Source organism: Varroa jacobsoni, unplaced genomic scaffold (assembly GCF_002532875.2).
Source record: "Varroa jacobsoni isolate VJ856 unplaced genomic scaffold, vjacob_1.0 scaffold_1285, whole genome shotgun sequence".
In the NCBI taxonomy this organism is placed as follows: domain Eukaryota; kingdom Metazoa; phylum Arthropoda; class Arachnida; order Mesostigmata; family Varroidae; genus Varroa; species Varroa jacobsoni.
The window spans coordinates 34,803-51,103 of NW_019214187.1; the positions used below are offsets into that span (position 1 = coordinate 34,803).

At 42.0% G+C, this 16,301-nt stretch overlaps 1 protein-coding gene and 1 long non-coding RNA gene across 2 annotated transcripts in view; both read left to right on the plus strand.

Moving 5' to 3' along the window:
• LOC111268439 (Aminopeptidase P) overlaps window positions 1-16,301 on the plus strand; it is a 61,988-nt gene that overhangs the window by 17,926 nt on the left and 27,761 nt on the right. The window contains exons 2-6 of the mRNA XM_086971698.1: window positions 5,764-5,886; window positions 6,300-6,481; window positions 8,411-8,508; window positions 8,942-9,185; window positions 9,348-9,569. Of these exons, the coding sequence (XP_086827824.1) occupies window positions 5,764-5,886; window positions 6,300-6,481; window positions 8,411-8,508; window positions 8,942-9,185; window positions 9,348-9,569 (869 nt within the window). The remainder of the gene's footprint in view (window positions 1-5,763; window positions 5,887-6,299; window positions 6,482-8,410; window positions 8,509-8,941; window positions 9,186-9,347; window positions 9,570-16,301) is intronic.
• Window positions 11,501-15,105, plus strand: LOC111268437 (uncharacterized). Its single transcript, XR_002685220.2, has 2 exons — window positions 11,501-13,603; window positions 13,869-15,105. It is a non-coding gene; the product is annotated as an uncharacterized LOC111268437 (long non-coding RNA).

A 16,301-nucleotide genomic window follows, 5' to 3' on the forward strand; every position in this document is an offset into this window, starting at 1 on the left:
CGTTGCAAATTCAATAGTCCAGCCATATATTTGTTGGAAAGTAAGTGCTCGTGTCATCTAAAAACTTTTCTTTTTACTTTACCTCACTTGTTGTTTATTTAAAATACACAGCTCAAAAACGCTCTTCGCACTCTATCGGTGCACTATAAAAAATGTCGTATTGTGAATGTAATTTCAACCCGAAAAAAATCCTCAAGCCTTGAAGTTTTAGGTGGAAAAAATTGCATCTTAGAAATCTTCAGCACTATATACGGCTAAAGTGGTGCGAAAGCAGCTCGGGACGTCTGTTTTAAGTAGAGTAACGGCACTATCGCTGAGGGACTGCTCAAAGGTGGTTTGCCAAATTTGAAAACGGTATCCGAGACCCAGAGCGTTCCCCGCTCTGGCCCAGCGTCTGGATTTGATGACGTTGTCTGAAGCCACTTTTGAGGAAGACGGCCGACAAACAACTCGAAAATTAGCCGAAAAGGTGGAGCCACGGTGGTCGTAAATACCTGTATATGTTTCGAGTTCTACGTCCGGTATCCCCGTTGGGCATTCCATCGAAGGTGTAGCTGTCACCACGAAACGAACCAAGCATCTGTGCCCAAATTGGAACCTAGACCACGACGCGTTCCTAAAATTGGCAGACAAATATGTTACCTAATAAACTATCACGCTAATACCTAAAGTCTCTCAGGAGAAATGTAGAGTTTGGATACCTTGTGGACTCCCTGAATCCAGAAAAGAATTACAATCGGCCGTCGAATCCCAACGTTTCGCCCGGCATCGAGCACAGCGTGACCACAGCGACTGATTTTTGCACAGACTTGACACCGAGGATGAGAAGTGGTACTTTTACGTCAGCATGGACCAAAAATTGAAAATTGGGTAGCTCCACGAGAGAATCAAAGACCCAGAATCTAACCAGATTTTAATTTTGAAAAAAGTTATGCTTTGCGGTGTATTTGCAAGAACCTGATTTAATGGTTATAACAGAGCGGACCATTGATCGGCACACTTATTTGGTGCAATGCCATTGAGTCGATCAGACTATTTGTTAGAAAAACGAGGCCAGGCCATTCTGCTCTTCGATAACGCGAGACTACCAACGGAGAGTATCGTCAAACCTGCCCTATTATATTCTCAATTTTTTCCCGGCCTTGTACCATAAACAGAACGTATTTGGAAAACTTCTCCGACACTAAATCTGCAACCTTTTGACGAGACGGCATACATCATTTGATGAAAGGATGGGAGAAAGTCATAAACAATGACCGAGGATATAATAACTTCTACGTGTCCTTTGGCCTGCCAAATATGAATGCTCGTTCTCCACGGACACTGCTTATGCCATTTGGTCATTTTAGATCGAATGATATAATACAGGTCATAACAAGTGTATGTGTGGCACCATGATGTTACAGAAGGGAGTTAAATGCATACAATGAAAATACGGAAAGTTACCTGCAGTAACTGAAGCTTTCCTGTAGCTGAGCAATTAGATCTCGGAAAGTTATCGACTCGTCTAGATATAATTGTTGCGGCAGATTTACAATGGGGGCACGATAAAGAGGGCCGAAAAATAAAATGGTAATAATAATAATAATAATGATATGTTTCAGTTTTGCTTTTGTGATGCAAAAATTCACTAAGGCAGAATAACGCTGTGTTGGCGGTCGCAGAAGGCACGGTAGAAGAGTGTCTATGAACAGAGAAGAGTGCAGCCACGTAAAAGGTGTCCATTTCTTTTAGCTTAAACTCGACGGCCGAGCGTTGTACTATGATAGGCCGTATCAATTATCTGCAGAAATTTTTCTCCCAATCCCTCTCATTCAGAAAAACCGAGAGGGAAAGAACGAGAGAGAGAAAGGGAAAGAGGGGGGCAATCGCATCTAGAAAGCGTCATATTTGACAGAGTCGAGTGGAGTGCAGTTAGGTTGCCATGGTATCAAGTGTGATATCGCTCAAAGTCTATGTCACGACTATTATATCCGCTGATTTCCTCAAGGCCACGAAAAAAGGTGAAATCGTAAAGCAGATTTGGTGTGATACTTTATTCCCGTTACACCTTCAATTCCACAGTACGGGTCCTTAACGATGCAAATCTGTCATGTGATATTTTGTCAAATCCTGAAAAGTCTACTGTGTATTATTTGTGACTGATCGAACTAACAATCATCATACAAGTATATATATTCACGTGGTTAACTAAGCTCGCTCGCTCGTTTTTAAAAGAAGTTCTCTTGTGTCGTTTTTGGTCTATGATTTAAAGATACCAACTTTATTTGTTATCATATTATTGTCATATAAATCATATTATTTTGATCTTTAGGAAAGAACACTGCCTAAATTTCCTAGAGAGCGCATTACATTTTTTTCACATGTGGCAAAACCTTTTGACCTGTTAATAGGCACACTTTAATTGCTACTCGACGCACTTATAAGCAATCCTCTCTTTGCTGATTATTATTATTATTTACTACACATGTACACATTGTGACTGGTGTACGTAATATCGCACTCACACACAGTACACATATAGTCCTCCTTTCCCCTATACGATGATGTGAGACAGAATTTCTCTTGAATAACACCATATGGTGAATATCTATATGAATGGAACAGAGAACACCTTCCCTCTGACGCTGAACATGTCGTAGATTTTAGACATTATCTTTACTGAAATTGACCTCTCTTCATCGTTTTCTAAGATCAGTAAATGTATGTAATAAATACAGGCTATCCAACATCATTAGGGTATACGTTACGGAACGGGCATGAATGTCATAGGGGGCATCAAAATACGACGAATTACTACAGGGAAATGAGATGACGAGGACGACGGCTACGACTACGAGAGAATTTGTGATTCGGCGTAAACTGGGGAATTGGCAGCGAATGGTCCCCGTCGGCGCGAGGCTGCGAATGGGGAGTGGAGAAACCTCGAGATGACAGTCAACTCCCGATGGGCCGATGGGACAGCCGATCCTCAGACCAGTCTCCGATGGAAGCGCCATGCTGTGGATGGGCCTGGCATAGAAAAAGTTAGGGGGGCAGAGGCAGAGAGGGGTCTAGAAAAGGGGCAAAGGAAATCGGGAGAGACGACGACGACGACGTGACGGCTATCGAGGAATACGAAACCGCCAAGTGCCTGCCGCCTGTCTGACTGCACCCTGCTGCCGCCTATTTCCATCTCCATACAGAAGATAACGCGAAAGACACCACCGAGATCCCTAGCTCAAAGATCGGCAGACCAGCCACAGTAACGGGTCGCCCTTCTATTACCACTACCCCCAACAGTAGAAACAGCAGCAGCGCGGCGGAGAAGAAGTCACGTGTGGCAGGAAGGGATATATCTGGGTGAACAAGGGGTAGACCGAAAGAGGAACAAAAAAGGGGTCGAAATCTGGCAAGGACTGCGGCGGCCTGCGTCTCCAGGAGAGACGGGTACAAGAGGGAGAAGGATAGTAAAATGGGGCATAGAGAAGGGGGTTGCGATCGGTATAAGATAGACGTGTCGCACAGAGGAGCGGGAGCAAGGGAGGTAACAGACAAACGCCGTGCACAGAGGTAGGTGTAGGGAATTAGCAAATGCACCAAAGGGAAAAGGCGGCAAAAAGATGAAGGGGAAGAAGGAAGGGAAATAGAAGAAAAAAAAGGCCTCTTCTTCCTTCTTCTTATTTTTTCTTCGTTTTCCTCAACCTCTTTTTCTTCCTCTACATCTTCGTCTCCTTTTTTCTTCTGTTCCCACTGCATAGTTCGGAAGCCCCTTATTTTCTTTGTTCCCATGTACGCGCATACTCGTATATCTTCCTTCTTCGTATGTTTTTTCGTTTTCTATCGGGAAATTTGTATAATTGTGCCTATCCTTATTCAAGATAGAGAAATGTCTACACACGAAACGTCAAAGACACACATATGCGTTTACAATGTTGTTTTTAGCGCATCCATTATAGCATTGCATATCCGTAAAATAAACACGAATCAGACAATCGACAAGAATTGGTATAATAATATTCATGTCGTGTCGTGAGCCCTTTATCATTGGAAAGGGGTACGCAACAATCAGAAGCCAAGGGCACGGGCATGGTGGCTCTGACGCTGCTGTTTTCCCTCGGAGTCTTCTCCTCTTAATCCACAATTAGTAGTAGTGGCATAGTCAGTATTGAGTTATCAGTTACACTGATTACTTTGCAACAACAACGAGCGATTTAAAAAATGAAATACAGTATGCAGAATCATGCATCGTACGAGTGAAGAAAAAGTATTGCAGGATTTGACTATTGTATGTTAGCATAAACACAACGGCACAAATGAAGAACTTAAAGTACGAGACAAATGAAGTAAGACCGCGAACAGTAACGGTTGTAGTCTTCAAAAATGGAGAATAATAAAAATGAGTGCAAAGGTTGGGTGGACTATTCATTAGCAGATCATTCAGGTGAAATGTACATGCACCGATCGCAAGTAAAAATTACTAATCTTGGTGTAAATAATCACTAGATGATACCGATGATATTTTTTTTTTTATTAATTGTCTGTTTTTCTTTTAATTGAAAAAAAGGTACTTGAATATTATAGTTGAAGAAATCCCCCATTTTGACTCTAAAAACTCGTCTAACTTATTGTAAAGTTACCTAAAGTAAAAACACATCGGATTTAACTAAATAGTACTTTGAAATAGAATACGTTTCGGCTATAAAAATTATTCACGAAATAAAAATAAATTATTTGTGTGTAGCTTAAAGCACAACTATTAATGTCAATACTAGAGTCAGCAAATCAGCGATTGTTGGTTTAAAGGCAGAATTAGAGGGCCATAGGCTACATAGAGATACCCGAGCGAGGATACTAAGTGGAATCACCTGGGGAGAAGATTCATAGGAATCGGAAAAAATGACAACTAAACAGCTTGTTCATCACAAAGCAAAGGGACCATTGTATACGAGAGAGGTTTTAGCCTTCGTGATAGGTTTTAAACGTTGCACGACGCGGTGCAAGTTCATATGTGTCACATAGCTTATATAGGCTGCATCTCTGAAAAGATGGAGGGCAAGCGGAGAAGGAACTTAATAAAGACGAGACAACAAATGCAGGCAGAATATGAATTTGTAATCAGTCAACAACCTTGTCGTCGCAATGACTCGTAATATTTGGCTCTATAACGGTTAACAATAAGATATACATGCAAAAATCCTAGCGTCATAATATTTTGACACGACGACATCGTATACTGATACACACATATCCTAACTGGAACTGCAAAATAAGCAAAAACACAAATAGGATATATAAGCAAATATTTATGGAAAACGTAAGACAGCCCTTTAGCGTTTTGATAGATAGTATGTTAGATCGAAGGACACGGCGGACCGATTCAGTCAAACCAGTTCCATTATCTTTTATCTACCAAAACACTTGTGCTACATGAGATAAAAACAAAAGATATTCAAATGTCAAACCATGTGTTTTCTGTTTGGGAAGCACACGAATGTGTAAGAAACAATTACAAAATGTAAACATGATAAGTGAAGGGAATCTTACTACTACTACTACGATCGCCTCGTACAAATTTATTCGGTGTAACTGTTATGTATGAAACAGTCAACAGACTTTTCAGCAGAGCTACCATGTTGCATTACAAGCCATACCTTTGGAGCACGTTAAAGAATGATGCTTTTTCAAGGAAGTGATCATTATTATGACATTTTAATTAGTGCTTCAGCTAACCCGTGTGTTTCTATATTTGTCTTTCATCAATTCATTATTGGGCGTAAGTAGTAAGTCGCAGGAATGCCAGTATGTGGCGACGCAGCGCGGGGGCATGGCGCTGCTGTTCGAGGGCCACCGGTACAACAAGGTGCGCGATGGTCGCGAGGGCACCGTCTACTGGAGGTGCGCCAGGTTAGTGGGAAAAGGCCTTACTCATACTGACTATACCATTCTCTTCGGTTTACATATTTCAATTCGCTTAAAGATGGCCAGGTATAATTATAAATCTTGAACTGTATTATTATATGCAAACACGAGCCTCTGCAGCTTCTTATATTTTCTGAGCTAGTCAATGGTTTTCATCATTTGAACTCGTTATCAAAAGCCGTATGTCACTGCAATAATTATACTCCCGGGGAGCTCTTGGGGGAGCCTAGCAGCTCTTTGATCCTGCTACTGATTAGTCAACATTTAAATTGAAATATATTTTATATAATGAAATTACTTTTAGAAAAATAGTTAGCGTCGTCTGTGCTAAGCTCGGGTATAATTACCAGAAATGCCATCCTCAGATTTATGATGTTTGTTTTGATTCGATTTTGCAGAGACCGACAATGCCCGGGCCGCGCGGTAACGGTGTACTCGAGGATCAAAAAGGCCAATAACAAGCATAATCATCCACCAGACTCGTGGCGAGGTCCGGGCCAAGGGGGCAGCAGTCCTTCCAGTCACGCCTCCAATAATGTCGCCTGCAACAATAGCACGACTGCCAACAATAATCTCAACAGCAACAAGAACAACAACAACAACAACAACAACAACAATAATAACAATCATAATAATAACCATAATAATATTAATAACAACAACAGCCAAAGCAACAGCCATTCGTCCAACAGCAATCACCATCACCACCACCACCATCACAGCCATACTAACAACAACAACAACAACCACAACAACCACAACAACAACAACAACAACAACAACAACACCAACAATAACAACAACAACAACAACAACAACAATGGAGCAGCACCGGAGCTGACGCAGCTTGGCGGGCCGGAACAGGTCAGTAGTAGATGTGCGCAAACCCACAACTGTCTACACAAACAACGACCCAGACAGAGACATGATGTATGAGCCTCTGATTAGTGACTAGGGCTTTATGGTCTCACGCTGTAGCGGCTGGAACACACAACGTATTGTCACTGTTGTTTAGTTTGTTACACGCTTGTTGTCACGATTTATTCGTCAACTGACTTGTCACCTGACTGAGTTTTTTTAAGGCATGACGTAGGAGCAGACACACATGCCCCCGTCGAATGATAGTACAGAAAAGTGCATTTTGAAGCATTTAGCCTATGCATACATCAGGCTATAGTTTTCTGTAGAAAATACTCTAGCTCACTGGAGCTTAAAATATCAGAAACGAAAAGAGTTCAGGACTTCGAGCATGACTTCAGTTTATGCAAATGCACATCTTTCCCATTTATGACCCTAGTCAAATAACTTGCAAATGTGCACGGTTTCACATCATCTAAATGCTTAATGCCAACCAGCGGCAAAACAAGCTATGTCCGAGGTAAGTATGCGCAACTTAATGGAAAATTGGCGATAGCAAATTTTCGAATAAACGCCTATCAAGTTATTAATTAGCAGCAACGTTTGTGCCGTCGCCAGGTTAAGGCTAGAATTTTTACGCTAGTTGCGTCAAAGAGGTACACGATGCGCGAACTCTTTAATAGCTCTTCTAATTATGATTTCATAAAAGGCACCCGTTTAGAATGCCATTGCTTCCAAAGCAGGACGACGATTATAAAAACTGATTCAGAATTGCTATGACGTTTTTACTCTAAAAGAGCTTACTCATTGGAAAGGACTCCATCAGTTAAAGTCGCTCCGAAGAGTCTCATGTAAGAAGCATCAGTGAAGATCCTTCGCGATATTTATTACCCCTCGTTCTTCTTGAACTTCCTGTGCCACCTTTACATGATGAATCAACAGTGACAAGCTGTCTCTCTTTTCCTGCTGTCCCAAGCTAAAGTTCAAGACCGATTGGAGGTTTATAAAAATGCTACTCAATGTCTGGAAAAACAGAATGCTTCTAATGTTCCGTATAGAATGCATGCAGCGAGCATTCACGATGTCACTGCTCAAACGATCCCGGCCAGCTTGCTAATGTCAGAAAAGGTGGAAAAAAACAAAAAAATGAGCCTTTGTCAAACGGATTGGACGCCCAGAAAATGCAAGGAACATGGAGCGACTAAGAGTGGGTCGACGTTCACAGTCTTGCCCTGTTCAGGACAAAGCTCTTTAATATGTGCGTCATATAGTCGTGTGGATCGTGATTGAGTATTGACCACTTCTGCAGGATTTTTATGAAGTCCTTTTCTTAAATAACGTGGAGCAGTTCAACCTTCCTGTGTTGTGTCTTTTGGTTACGACAAATCACATCAGCTCATGGGTATGATGGCGTGTACAGAACTGCCAGATTACATGTTCTGAATATTTAAACTGTTTTGTTGGTTTTTTGGTAGTCAACAAGTTGAATACTCAAATTGCCATTTTTACTAAAATATCAAGCAAAAGCTAGTTTTCTTGAATCCGAATCAGTCCTAGCTATATTCCTATATTTCCCGTAAATATCCTCCCTGATCGCTTATTTACAGAAATATGTACTAAGTTTCCTAAGCTGACCTTCGCTATATGATAGTGCTCAATCCCATGGTTTCAAAAAAAGGAGCGGCCTCGAGGTCATTTCGAGAGAATGTTTTTCGACGTATTCTGGTTATGATTCGGGTGTTCGATAAGGTAACCTTTTCTACCGTTTCGCCATCTCTAAATATCTTAATTCCTTTTTTAGCAATTTGCTTTGGACTTTAGCAACTTCCTGTTTATGGTTTTGTGCTTCTAATATTCGATATAAAGCGAACAAAAAGCAGTTACTTCTGAATAAGATCTGAATGGCATTATGCCATTTATGGTTAAACGGTGATTACCACACAACAGATATTTAATGCATTCGATAACATATGCTTCAGAGAATTCTTAGCTCAAAATAGACAGTGTCCTGCAAGTCCAACGTAAGAACGATACCCTGCAAATTGCATGCTCTAATAATACCGGCACAATATCGGCACAATGATATGCTTCACAACTTTTTTTCAATAAGGAACGACTTAATTGATCTACGGGTTACTAATACGGATAATTGAGTTATTCGTGTCATTATTATTATTATCAGCCGCTGGACCTGAAGATGCTCTCGGCGCTGGGGATGGGAGGCGGAAGAACAGGGCGATCGAGCAGCCCCTCTGAGGCGCTGACTCCTGCCGCCGCCATAGCCCAGCTCGGCCATTTGCCCACCCTGTTCACCGAGACCCTCAAGTACCTCGCCTCCTCGCACGCACAACAACAGCAACATCAAATACAAAATAACCATCAAACTCAACAGCAGCACAGCAGCCCGAGCAATTCGATCGCTAACGGTACGTACGGTTGCAACTCTGAACCGAACTCTTGACCATATTTCGCAGGACTGAAGTGGAAACTACTGAACAGATTAGGGAAAGTTACGAAATAATGCTTAGGTTCTCGGTTTTCGTGTGCATAACTCCAGTTTCTCTCAACTTACTTGTTTTCGCAAACAGCATTGAACAACGCACTGAACAGTCCCGTGTTCAATCTTCCCGTGTTTCCGACGCCACTGAAAAGCAAAAGCCCTCAACGACCGAGCAATGGGGGAGCCGCGGGGAGCGGCAGTGGAGGTGGACTTCCCGCACTTATCAGCCACCTTCGGGACTCCTTCAGGCAACAACAGCAGCAACCGGATACAGAAAGTCACTGGTGGATGATCAATGCTGCTGCCAACGGTTAGTAAACCTAATTTCATAGTAGCGCGTTGCTTACTATATCCCGTTTAACCGGCCGTTTCTGTTTAGTAGCAACTGATGTGTCTGAAAAAATCGACCTTAATTGCTACACCAGTTACCAATGGTGCTTATGTAAAGTACGGTTATTACTATTATAAATTATGGACAAGGAAACGTAAACGATTTCCGAGATGAACAGAGCAGGCTGTAGTAAAATGAGTAAAATTTGGACTCGAGTTTATACCTGTGGTTTGATTTCGTTCGAGTGGGGAAGAAAAACAACTTTCGCAACATGTAACATCGGGCCTACAATGTAAGGTCCCTACAGTGACAGGAGAATACAAGCGAAGATGGAACGAACGAATGGGGGTTTGCATATCGTCGAGGTGGAGATTAAATCGTAGTAACCTCATTCAGCCACTCGTCGTTGTCACTCACTACGTCCGAGCCTCCCCTTTTGTATCCCATTCACCGTCGTATGCCCAACAAGTTATCCTTTACCCAACCTAGCGTACCCCCCTCACTGTTTCGTTCTCCCACTTCTCTACTCTTGAATCAACCGAGAGTAATTCCTCTACTCGTCAACGGGACTTCGAACCGAACTAGTTGTGGCAATACCCCATCTCGCTGCGTGCGTGCTATGGCTATGAAATACGCATGCTTTGCCGTAGCCAAGCAGTTGGCTCGGCAGTCGGGGGCTGGTTCCCCCGTGGAACTGAGTATTGAAGCAGTAGTGGCACCGCGGTACCTAGTTTCAGTCCCAGTCGTTTCCCTTCATTTCCCGATCCCCCCTTTTTGTTACACTACTGCTGATGCTGCTGCTCCTCAGGAAGACGACTTCGGGCCACAGAGCGAATAGAAAGAGTTTGCATGGGACGTTGAAGGAGCCAATGAGTAGAGGAGAGAGGCATTTTCTCCTACATCGACGAGGAATTGCCGTTCTTCGTCGACCAACGATCCGTAGCGACGCCACTTGAGTTGAAAAAAGAACGCTGCTACCGCTGATGGCAACAACAAAAAAATGCCGCCGCTCCTTCTCGTCCTCCTTCTCAATGAGACAGACCGACCGAGTGGCGAGAAGGAAAGAACAACACAGGCATATTGGGGCATGCATCCAACTAAGCTGGGAGTGAGTGTGGCGGGCGACTTGAATTGCGCTCGACGGCGCGTTCTCTCACTGCGGCCCCCTTATTTCATCTTATTCCTATCCTATTCTACCCACATTCCCGCTTGCCGTTATCCTGTCTTATTTCTCGACTCGTTTTTTCATTCTACGAGACTCGTCTCTACGTTGTCGACTTAGCGGCAGCGACTGCTGGAGTTCAGAGGCGGAGTGCGTTGCCGACGACTCAAAAAGAAATCAAAACGGAAAATCCTGCACCCCTACGCTCTTACCCCCGTTACCCCTTTGGCACTTCTCCGTCCGCGTACCTCGCCTGTCGTTATCCAGCTACGGCCCCGCTGTTCCCTAAAAATCAAACCAGGCATTGGACTGTTATAACGGACGGTTGGGGGCTCGCACGGAATGGTTCGCTCTGCGCCGAATTTCCTACGAAGTCGGTATTCTTCGACCTACGCTATAGATGCCCGTGAAAGTCGTGTGCATTCTTAGCCTCAACATCAGCTCTCATTTTGGCGACAGATTGACGTTAAGAAGGGAAGCACGTAGTACGTCTTTTTTGATGCGCACACACTTCATGCAGAGGCACACGCAGATAGCCACTCGTCGGAGCTGTGAGGGTTATGCTAAGACCATCCGGAGCAGACGGCAATATGGGAAGCGTCACTCCTACAAAGATGCCGTTCTCTTTAAAAAATTGACTACGTGTGCAGACTGTAATTATGTGAGTAAATGCTAAGAGATACGCTTCAAAAAACAGTATTTTATTAAAAACCGAAATGCATCCATTTCATAACTATTCTATCGCCGTATTTGAAAGCAATCAATCCATGACGGAGTGGTAATGACTTGAGCGCCAAAGGAAATGGGCAAAATGTAAATCGTACAGATGCTGTCATAGTCCGCAACAGTGTCAAAAGCCGATATACTAATTAACTGATAAAGTACAAGCAAATACTTTACCGCAAGAATCATGATCGGTCCACGATGTCGTCTAACCTCCTAAAGAAACCCGTTCTTTTTATCACCGATGTATTTTAAATAGACATTGGTTATTTTATGCCGTGGTTCAACCGGTCACGAATACATAAGGAATATTATTTAGCTTCACATCAAGCCTAAATTTACATTATATATCGTGTGGGTCCAGTTATTTTCTAAACTAACCCATCTCGTCGGTCAAAAATTAGGTGCCCTATTTGTCTCGCACTGCAGTGGAGAATAGTGCTTTAAGTCGGTCTAGGGCAAATCCCACCAAATAACGTGGTGCAATATACGCACTTTTACCTATATGTATGGCTTCAAACACTAAATATTTACATTAAACGGGCAGGTTTCTCTCCACTGCAAATGAAAGGTACGTCTGCTGATCTATAAGACGTTGCATTGATATACATCATAGCTCAAAAGTATGAGTTAAACGATCTTCGGATTGATACAGCGCACACATGTGTAATAGCTATTATTATCACATTATCCCTATTCTATATACGATATTTAAGCATCCGTTTCTAATCTTTTGTTCTAGCATTTTCACAACTTGTACAAGCAGTCATATTCAAACAAAAGGCGGAACATGTCGTCTTCGAAATTCGTCAGATCTTGATTGCTTTGATTTGAGCTTAAACACATCTTTCGAGTTTTACGTCCATTGACGGCCGGCTATGAGTACGAAACGAAGCTTGTCTGGTTTTAAACATAGACTACCTAGAACCTAGAAAGTGTCTGCACTATTGTGGGGATGATCCCAACCTGCCCTTCGATGTTTATTTGTCCACGATGCGTACCACTGCAGCTGGATTGCCGCTTTTATCCCTTGGAATAAGTTTTCTCTATATCTATATAACCATAACTGAACTCAATCGCAGTATTTTGAACGACAATGGCATGCTAAACTATTGTTCGAACAGAGAATGCTTTCTTAACTTAAGCTTAACTGGTTAGCTTGCGGTCCTCTTCTGTATTTCCAAGAAGTGACTATACTTTAGAGACTTGAGCTAATGTGCGTTAATCCATTGCGTTTTCGGCACACGCAAAATTCTAGGGGTTCAAATTTATTTTTTCAGTTTTTAGTGTTATAACCTTCCAAGTTGCTTGGATAAACAACTTAACAGTGACGTTGCCAAGTTTCACCTTGTATATTCTTTTTACTTGCATATGTAGTAAACGTTCATCGTTTACAATATCAGTTACGTAATTCACCGTCGTAACGCTTGCACCCAACAGAAGAGCTAATCAAAAAGGAAAGGAAGACTCTGCTTAGCTATTTAAGTTCTTTGTGTTCATTCAATGCTGATTTTCTATGCCGGAAGTGGAGAGCGACAACTAACTTTGCTATTGGGGTCTGTCATACTTGGCTCTGAAATGATCGATGGAACTGCCGCAAGCCCCTCTTCTGTTTGAGCCGTAACTAAAGAACGCAAAACTATTTAATGGTACTTCTTTAAATGAAAGCAAGCGGAGCCACAGGTACAGATGAAACAATTCAGTTTTTTTTAATTTATCTTTACTCTTACCGTTACTGTTGCAGCTATTCTAGCAATCTACCAGCGTGAACTGAAACAACAAAATATCTATACAACGAGAATTGACACTCTTATTGTTAGGCCCAGAAGCCTTCACTGATAGAAACTGCTTTTTTGGAAAGCTTAATTTCGCTATCGGTATCGGCAAGAACGTCTATGCACTGAAGTCATGCACATAAATCTGCACGACATCGCCATTCATTCTCATTCAATAAGAGAGGAAAGAGGAAACTACATAGAATTATTGATCAAAACGTTGCCCAGTTTTACTTTGTCCCGTGTAGGTTACGAATCAATAAACGGACGTTCTATTTATCATTTGATTCTCATGTGTGTTGACGCTACCACTCTTATGAGCACATGTGTGCAGAAATCGTATTCTATCAAAGGTATGTAGTAGGCGTAGCTTACGACAAAACACAAGAATAAGAAATCAAAGAGTTCACAGTATAGGATGGCTTTCTTTAAGGTTTTGTGTTTGAGTCGAAAGCCCTTGGTGCTAATTTTGCCGTTAGCGTAGTAGAGTTAGTTGATTCAATATGAATGGTTGTGAAATGGGTATGACGCTAAGCCATTTCAGATTAGGACAATGCACTAGTAGTCAAAATGGTGTTTATACAAAGCTTTGCTTCCGTATATGTGTGTGAAAAATAGAAGCACAAAAACTGACAAGAAGCAACCGAACCAGCAATGGAAAAACGAATACAGAGAACTCAACAGTGGATTAAGATTGGTCAGTGAGAACGTCCGAGCTGAAGGCATCGGTGGACGACTAAAACCGGGCAGCGGGCTGGTAGGGGACTATAAGCTCTACAGGGGCGGACCTACAATAGAGAAATTCGAAGATTACAAGTCATTTCGCCATAGAAAAAGACGCTGGTGCAAAGAGCTGTCTGCAGATGGACTGACGAAAAAAAGGCTTGTGGACTTAGACTTACGGACCCTTTATTCACATAGCAAGCGCGGACGTGTCGCCTTTAAGAGACGACGAGTAGCAAGCGGATACGCTTGAGTTAGTGCTTCAAGCAAGCGACAAATACACGAGCGGGAAATGGCTGCTGCCATCAGCGGCAGCAGTAGGAGCGGATAGAGGCAAGTTTAGATTCGTTTCATGTCATCATTATCATAGAGGATAGCCAAGCAAGATAGGCTTTGTGAAGCCCACTAAACCCTTTTTCCGTTGACACCACTTGAGAAATAAGGCCAGCTCCTAAAGACTGTGCCGAAGGTTTCACTGTTCGCACGTAGGGAATTGAGAATCCAAAGAAGGATTATCACCTCCATACCCCTCCCTATGACCAAATCAAGGAAAATGAAAGCGGAAAGGAAACGTATTAGCGATGTCAGAACGTTATTGATATAAGTAGGTCCACTAGCAATTCGCTTCTTTCCAAATCTGAGTCGAATACTAGAGTATATATATATATGGGTACGTTAGATCTTAATGCGGCGAATAGAAGCTTACACTGTTAGGTTAACTAAACATGTTGTTATCTACTTCCCGTCAAATCTGTACTGAGGCGCATGAAGCCACTTTACGTGCAGACTTCACCAAAAATTATTAGAACTTTATATGATGTGTAAATGACATGACAATTAGCACCTCGCTATAACTGAAACATAATGTATACGAGCCCTAGGACTAATTGTGAACCAATACTGCTAACTTCACGTTAGCTGACCCCTGCGAGGGGGTTACAGTCAAAAATACCTTAGCAGATTGTTGTTAGTTACGCAAACCTTGTGCGGGTATGATGCAGGATGTGAACATATACCACTCCTTTAAACTTATAATTTACGTTCCTATAACGTATTGGAATATCGCCACGAAAAAGTCGCAGACCACGTCGTATCCGAACCTAGTGAAAGCACAGTCATGTCAGGTCCCTTACCAGCACTTAGCAAGTATATTATATATACATAAAACCTAGGGCATGGTAGAACTCTATGGGCCACTTCGTTTTTTTTTTCTAGCAAAGGAACTTGGTATAAAATGTTAATATTATTAAAACTTTCACCGAAGTATAGAGAAATAAAATAGCCAGCTTGATTTTCTACCATAGCAAATGTACATTTTAACTGTGAATTAGAGACAACTTAAGTTTTATGAAGGTCATCAGATAGATCGAACTATATTACGTGACTACTCTAGGGCTATGTAGGCCATTGCACCCTCGGCAGATATGAAACCAGATGCCGTCGATGCCAGTTTGATAGAGAAATTAATAGAACAGAGCTTTCTAAAACTGCAATTCACCTCAATAGAGGTGAGTCATGTCAAGCTGAATCGAAGTAAGGTGTTGCACTCGTTGAACCGCATGTCAGCAACGAGTCACATGTAATCACTTCAAAGATATTCCGACGACTTTACTGACACGAAGCATTATTCAGACAAAACAATATCATTATATGCATCACATTGTAGATAATCGCGAGCGTGGATAGAAATGTAAATTAGAGCCATACACAACGACAGTTATACAGGCTCAGTAATACGGTCAGATTGGCTTTGTGTAACGCTGCATACAATATTACTACTGCCCCACATCGCGTCTCGAGTAAGTGGAATCGCCAAGACTTAAGCCGTTCAAAAGTCAGCTTTGCATAACGCAGGGTAAGTTCGTGCAAACCAATGATAGACCAATCACAACTTTCAACATGCCTAACCTGAAAGTAAATGATTATAAAACATTGTTTGTTTTAACCATAATTATAACAAAATGCACGTTATCTTCGCACGAAGTCGTTAGTCGCTTGTACAGATTTATCCTCCCCCGTATAACGCCACGTTGCTTATCGACGGAAGTGTGTTTAAATAATATTTTCTCCAAAATCAATGCATTGTAGTGAGATCATTTAGCTCACATAAGAGAAGAGCCTTTAATATTATTCTTTCTTTCCCGAGGTGCCGGTTATTTCTGAGACAGTGTTAAGCAAATTTCGGCCCAGATAATCTCTCTCCCTCCCCCTCCCTCTCTCTCTCTCTCTCGCTCTATATATATATATATATATATATATATATATTGGCCGAGCTAATTAATTTTTGAATGCACATTTCGTTCTAATAAAAGATATTAAAATATGTAA